The sequence below is a fragment of the Carlito syrichta genome, unplaced genomic scaffold (genome assembly GCF_000164805.1).
Source record: "Carlito syrichta isolate Samal-C Ts95f unplaced genomic scaffold, Tarsius_syrichta-2.0.1 Scaffold138565, whole genome shotgun sequence".
NCBI classification, from domain to species: domain Eukaryota; kingdom Metazoa; phylum Chordata; class Mammalia; order Primates; family Tarsiidae; genus Carlito; species Carlito syrichta.
Window position 1 is genome coordinate 66391 of NW_007082661.1, and position 7116 is coordinate 73506.

The 7116-nt window shown below is 38.0% G+C and overlaps 1 protein-coding gene across 1 annotated transcript; it reads left to right on the top strand.

Moving 5' to 3' along the window:
* The first annotated feature begins 3110 nt into the window (after positions 1-3110).
* Positions 3111-4938, top strand: NPY2R (neuropeptide Y receptor Y2). The gene has a single exon (XM_008049868.1). The coding sequence runs from the start codon at positions 3481-3483 to the stop codon at positions 4627-4629; it is 1149 nt and encodes a 382-aa protein (XP_008048059.1). The 5' UTR covers positions 3111-3480; the 3' UTR covers positions 4630-4938.
* The last annotated feature ends 2178 nt before the right edge of the window (positions 4939-7116 follow it).

The following is a 7116-nucleotide window of genomic DNA, read 5'->3' on the forward strand; positions in this document are numbered from 1 at the left end:
GGGGGTGGGGGTGGTGGCACTATGAAACCTTTTCCCTATTCTGCAAATAAATATTTCTATAACCGTGTATCTAAAGATTCACTTGTTCAGGAAAATTGTACTATTCATAGTTGTCTTTAAAATGCCTTAAATAATGGTAAATATCTCATTTTGCTTTAAGAAAAGGGTTTTACCTTCTCTGCTTACTTTTTCTTCATGTACTTTTGAGTTTTTAATGTGACTACTTTTTTTGTGTACTCTCTTTCCTCTTCCACTTTTCTAGAAGCGCTGTCATAAAATGGTACATTTTCTGCTTGGCTAATGCTTTAGCCTGGCTGAAGGCCAGTGACATGCTTTAGAACAGCTAATAGTGTCCATATGCTAATAACTTTCAGATCAATAACTACTGCTGCAGATAAATTTTAAATAAAAGGGCTCTGAAATATAGAAAAAAATAAAAGGACTGGGAAGAAAAAGCAAAATAAGTCACTAAATCAAGGATACTCTACCTCCTAATATCTTTCCATCTCATGCTCACTCTCAATTTAATGTCCTACAACCTCCAAACTCCAATCTCTTAGAATCTTGTTAATTCTGTTAATGGCTTGTCAGGATTGAGTAATTATACTCTGAAAAATCAGTTTCTCTCTTAGATTAAGGGAAAGGGCACTAGCTAACAGATGTATACTTCAAGATCTGAATGGTTTGTTTCAGCTTTTTCTAATTACTAAGGAATGGAGGCAAATGTGGGAAAAGGCTGAGACTCCTTGGAATATTATATTTGAAATTTATGCAGAGGGAAGTGGAATATATCAGTATACCAAATACGTAAGTACATGGAAACTCTCATGTCTCTCTGTATAATAAAGCATGGAAATGGGGTGGTGAGAGACCGAGAGAAAGGGAGAGAAAAAAGAGAGAAATGCGAAAGGGGGGGCTGAGTGAGGGAGAGAAAACCTTGAGGTAGAAAGGTTTGCTTATGGGGTATATTGACTGACAATTTAAAATGTTATAGTCAGGAATTGACTTAACAGGGTCTTAGGACAAGTTTCTTGTATAAGCAGTTTTCTGACTAAGAACAGAAAATAAGTATAAGGATGCTGTGTCATAGCAAAGAATCCAGCATAGACAGCTGTCATCGGTAAAGGAAAGGATCAAAATTATACTTTGTATTTTTGTAGCACTGATAATTCAGTAAAATTGTGCTTCACTTTAGCTTCTTATTTGTTCTGCTAAATTGTTGAGATTAAATGATGGTGAAGGTCCAGGTTCTGTCCTCAAAAAGATTGCAGTGGTGGATGAGTGAAGGAGAAGAATCACAGTGTGGCATGTGGTATGTGCAATACTCGAAGTGAGTATCGGAAGGTGGCTTGAGAGGCTTCTCAGTTCAGAACGGGGAGGGTAGAGAGGCACGAGAAAGGCTGAGTTGTTGCTACAATTGGGAGCGGGGCCATCTGACAGACAGGGGAGATATACTGGGATGACAGAAGAGATGAGGGTAGAGGAGTATGAAAGGATAAGTTCAAGAAAAGTCTTGAATACCATACCTATGGAGTTGAGATTGTCCTCTATAGGCTGGTGTTATCAACCTGTGGGAGCAGACCCTCCCTTTAGTGGAAAAGCAAATTAATGAAAACATTTATGCATGCTATTAGCAGATCATGCAAAACTGAATTTATGCAAGAGTGTAAAATGGGAGGAATTTAATGCAGAGAATTGGTGGCACAAGTGTTAGAGGTCAAGCAAGGGATGCTAAGACTACCCAGGGATTAGCAAGAGTGGGGGAGTCATTACTATTTCCATCTGGAGGCACACAGGGAAAAGTTAGTGTGACCAAGGCCCAGGGACCAGGAGCATGCATTGGAAACTGAATCACAATAGATCTGTCCTATGGAAGCCAGAGCTTCAGAAGATTTGCTGAGGCGCTGCCAAGAGAAGGGGGAAGCCACTATGGCTGCTGCCCTCTACCTGCCAGTGCCTCCCACTCACCAAACCTAGCCAGACAACTTGGGAGCCTGGACAGGTGGTCTGCGAGAGTCAGCTCTCCTGTGGTGAGGGCAAGGGGGAAGGGATACAGAGGCCAGATGGGTGAGGAGTGGAGAGCTGGGACGCATAGCCTGGCATTGTAGACTGAATAAATAAGACTCTGCCTATCAATGGAGATAGATGAACTAAAACCAAATTATTATGAAACTATCATGTCTAACTAAAAACAAATTCATTTAAAAGAGATTCTGAATTAGTAGTGGCAGCCTTTTGGGATTATGAATATACTTGGCAGATATTACCACTAGCCACGATATTGGGATCTGAGTGCTTTATAGACTGAAAAAAGGAAACTTACATCAGAAAACAATATATTGTTTTAAGCATGCTGGAGACTGACAGTGAGGAAAATAATATGATCACATTTGACTTTCAGAAGAAACATTTTTCTGCCAGAGTAGGCTCTGTTCAGTAAAATGTGAGAGTCTTAAGCAGAGGAGCCACCCTCTTGTCTTTTCACCCAGCAAAAATCCTAGTTCATGACATAGGTTTTTAAATGTTTGATGAATGAATGTTTGAATAAACATAAGCACAGCGATGGTAAAGTCACATGTGGCATCTAGTACATTGTCAATTATATCAGTTAGATGAGTGAATGAATAAATAAATAAAAGTAAAGAGGAAGGAAAGTAAGTGTGAAGACTTTTAATTAAGGTAGGAAATTGAGAACAAAGCCAGTGTTGTAGAAATTATGAGAAGACAGATGGGATATATCAGGGAATACTAGTCTGAGGATTCTCTTAAGTGTGGGGGCTCAAAAAAGATTTCAGGAAGCATAGGATGCTCTATGTTAGTAAAGTTTGTTTCAGATCATTCAGATAAGCAACAGGTCTGCACAGGCTACCTGTTTTTAATACTATTTCCTGCTCAAGAAAAAAATGACTATGAAACAAAATCTGCTTAGTTTATCTTAGATGTTTTATACTCCTAAAGTTTAGGTAGCAGGCAATTGATTTTAATATTTTTCCCTTTTCTTTACAACTTGTTGCTGTATATTTATAAATTTAAGACTGTCAAGATATGGAAGAAAACTTTCCTTTTTAACTACCTTGAAATTAATTTGATGAATCTATATCAGCTATAAAATTGATAAAATTAATAATATTCATCCCAATTAAAATGAATCCTTTGGTAGCATTCACATTTGAATTGTGTTTATACTATAGGTGTTAAATTTTACCAGTAAACATTTCAAAGACTTTATTAAATTGATCCATATTTTTGAATGGACTTATGAAAAGTCTTGTTTTATTAAAATGTTATACCATATGCAATTTTAGAGGGCCGAGGATATTTTGAGCCCCAACTAAAATTAAACCAGTGCATTTGTGAAATTGCTTTGCTTTGCTCTTGCATTTTCTTTGTTCTGTATTTGCTCTCTCTCTCTCTCTCTCTCTCTCTCTTTTTATTGTAGATTCTTGTGCTAGTTGCAGGTCAATAGGAACTCTATTGAAAATGGGCCCAGTCAGTGCAGAGGCTGATGAGAACCAGACCGTGGAAGAAATGAAGGTGGAACAGTATGGGCCAGGGCAAACCACTCCTAGAGGGGAACTGGTCCCTGACCCTGAGCCAGAGCTTATAGACAGCACCAAGCTGATAGAGGTACAGGTTATCCTCATATTGGCTTATTGTTCCATCATCTTGCTTGGGGTCATTGGCAACTCCTTGGTAATCCATGTGGTGATCAAATTCAAGAGCATGCGCACAGTGACCAACTTTTTCATTGCCAACCTGGCTGTGGCAGATCTTTTGGTGAACACCCTGTGCCTACCATTCACTCTTACCTACACCTTAATGGGGGAGTGGAAAATGGGCCCCGTTCTATGCCACCTGGTGCCCTATGCACAGGGCCTGGCAGTACAGGTGTCCACAATCACCTTGACAGTGATTGCCTTGGACCGGCATCGGTGTATTGTCTATCACCTAGAGAGCAAGATCTCCAAGCGCATCAGCTTCCTGATTATTGGCTTGGCCTGGGGCATCAGTGCCCTGCTGGCAAGTCCCCTGGCCATCTTCCGGGAGTATTCGCTGATTGAGATCATTCCAGATTTTGAGATTGTGGCCTGCACTGAGAAGTGGCCCGGTGAGGAAAAGAGCATGTATGGCACTATCTACAGTCTTTCCTCCTTGTTGATCCTGTATGTTTTGCCTCTGGGCATCATAACTTTTTCCTACACTCGTATCTGGAGTAAACTGAAGAACCATGTCAGCCCAGGAGCTGCTAATGATCAGTACCATCAGCGGAGGCAAAAAACCACTAAAATGCTGGTGTGTGTGGTGGTGGTGTTTGCGGTCAGTTGGCTGCCCCTCCATGCCTTCCAGCTCGCTGTGGACATTGACAACCAGGTGCTAGACCTGAAGGAATACAAGCTAATCTTCACGGTGTTCCACATCATCGCCATGTGCTCCACCTTCGCTAACCCCCTTCTCTATGGCTGGATGAACAGCAACTACAGAAAGGCTTTCCTCTCCGCCTTCCGCTGTGAGCAGCGGATGGATGCCATTCACTCTGAGGTGTCCGTGACATTCAAGGCTAAAAAGAATCTGGAAGTCAAAAAGAACAGTGGTCCCAATGACTCTTTCACAGAGGCTACCAATGTCTAAGGAAACTGAGATGTGAAAATATATGTATGACTTCTGACCCGAGCTACAAATCTGGTTGAGAAAGGCTCACAAGTGCATCTCGATGTCCCGTTTTAAGGAAGACAGAATCTATGAATGGAAGCATCTGCAGTTCAATCCCTGAAAATAACAGATTGGCTGAGCCTAAGTGAAAATACTCCAGTTCAAAGATAAAGCAACAAAATGGTTTGTTTACGGTTGCTTGGATGGTAGGTTGAATTATGAGTACAAACAGAGAGAAATACTTTTGGCCATTTTCTCAGAGTGGGGAAACAAACAAAAACAAAAACTCAAACAAGGAATTGGCATTTTCAACATTGCTAAAAGATGGTAAGTAAAATGAATTAACTTCTAAGTCACATTAAGACCTGGACTGGAGTTGCTGTGCAATTCACTGCTCTCCCTCAGCTGTTGAAAAGGCCACTAAACAGAAATTTCTCTAGGAAGCCACAGGCTCTTCTTCATTGTATTTTGATTGTACTGTTCTTCCTATAGACAAAATCTGTCTATAACGCTGCAGGTAAATGTCATCAACTATTTGAATTGCTTCCAATAAATAAACTGAAATTTGCCATATAATTAATATTTTGGCTAATGATGGGGAAAGTCCTTAACATTCAGTGAGCCAGTTCTTAAAACCAAATGCACGTTTGGTGAAAGTTTCTTCACCCAGAATCAAAGGCTAAAATTCTCGGAATTGCAAGAAAAGCAAACCGTCATTTAATTTCTCCTTTCAAATTATTCCTGCTTTATAGAGATACTATTTAGATATTATGCATACAATTTAATAATTGTCATCACTGCTAATCATTATACCTTTTGAACATGTATGATTTCTGTTATTCCTGTTGGAATTAAGTTTGTACTATAAATTCAATCAAGTTGGCAAACAATTTTTGTGGCACTTTGTACATTTTTTTGGTTATTTATAAGCAATTTTTGCACAGGTACAGAACTCTAATTTATTTACAGATCACTATAGTATAACTTTGAAATTCATCTTCTGTGGCCCCATTCACAATAAATAAAACAGTATAATTTCATGAATATGTACCGTCTGGTAACAATAACTAAAACCATTGGATACATTCCACCTTGCAAATGTTCTGATTCAAGTAGTTTCATGTAAGTCATTATCCTCTTTTCAAAACAATTAGCTATATATTTATTACATGAATATATACATAATAAAATTGTACCTATAAATAGGAGAACACAGATGCTATGGTATTTTTCACTTAATGATTTTATGAATATAATTTTAATTCAGTAGTACCCAACCAAAGATGCTTAAAACTCTTCTATGTTCATGAGAAACAATTGAGATTTTAAAATATTGGTACTTCCTTTGGATGCTGTTAAAGTTTCATTGTAGTCATGTTTTTGTATATGACGGAATTTGTGAATATATTTTTAAAACTTGAAATAAATTCAACTTATATATTGTATTTAGTTACAACATTCATGTTAATAACTGGAGAACTTCATTTTATGGATATATTTACAATACCTACTATGAATCTTATTAAATCTCTTCCTTGCTAGAAATAAGAGACTAGTTTTTTTTTTTTTTAAGAGTATTGCACTTTCAGAACACTGAAAAAGAATAAAAACAATAGGAGTTACATTAGGTGGGGAACAGATTAAGGAGTCAACAAAAATATCTGTAAAATATTATGTAACCGAAGATTTCATTTTTCTGTTAGACCAAGCATAGCTGTCCAAAAATAAGCCTTTTGTCTTTTAAATAGCAGTTACTTTGTTTTAGATGCTAGTAGAAAATTATGGTTAAATTGGATAATTCTTACACTGTAAAAATGTATGTACTACTTTGTCACCTGTAGTAGTAAATTATTAGAATTTAACTGATGATTCAGTTAACATGTATTTGGTCCAGTTCATTATGTCAATTCATGAATAAAACATCTTTGATGTAGTGAGTTTGTTATTGAAATAAAAGAATTTGGGAAATTATGTGGAATTTTATATCAGAGTTCCTGTCTCAGACAACACAATAAGACTTTGATGCAACTAAAGAATAAAAATAAGGTGACTCCTCCACAGCTCAGCTCTCTTTTCATTTTATACCTGAGCCTGAGTCAATGGATCTGCTACCACAGCTGTACTTATAATCCATACTATGAGGTTGCTCAAATCTTTATTTTCAGACCAAACCTTCCTTCTGTACTTCAAACCTGTATCTCTCCTGGCTGATATAACATGTCTATGTGGGTTTCTCTCCAGCATACATGAGACATTCCAGCATGTCTCAAGCATAGCCTGACATTTCTCTGCACACCCCACCCCACCTCACCCCACCTCCACTTGGCCTTTTTGTATTCCCTGTTTCAATGATGGCACTACTCTACACCCATTTCTCAAAAGCCTAACACTTTGGAGTCACCTTGACTCTTCTGTCTCTTTATTTCACATATCCAATTAATTGTCACATCTTGTTCTAACTTCTGG

Bases quoted from the DNA above. Each gene is read 5' to 3' on its own strand.
- NPY2R (XM_008049868.1), top strand. From the start codon at position 3,481: ATGGGCCCAGTCAGTGCAGAGGCTGATGAGAACCAGACCGTGGAAGAA.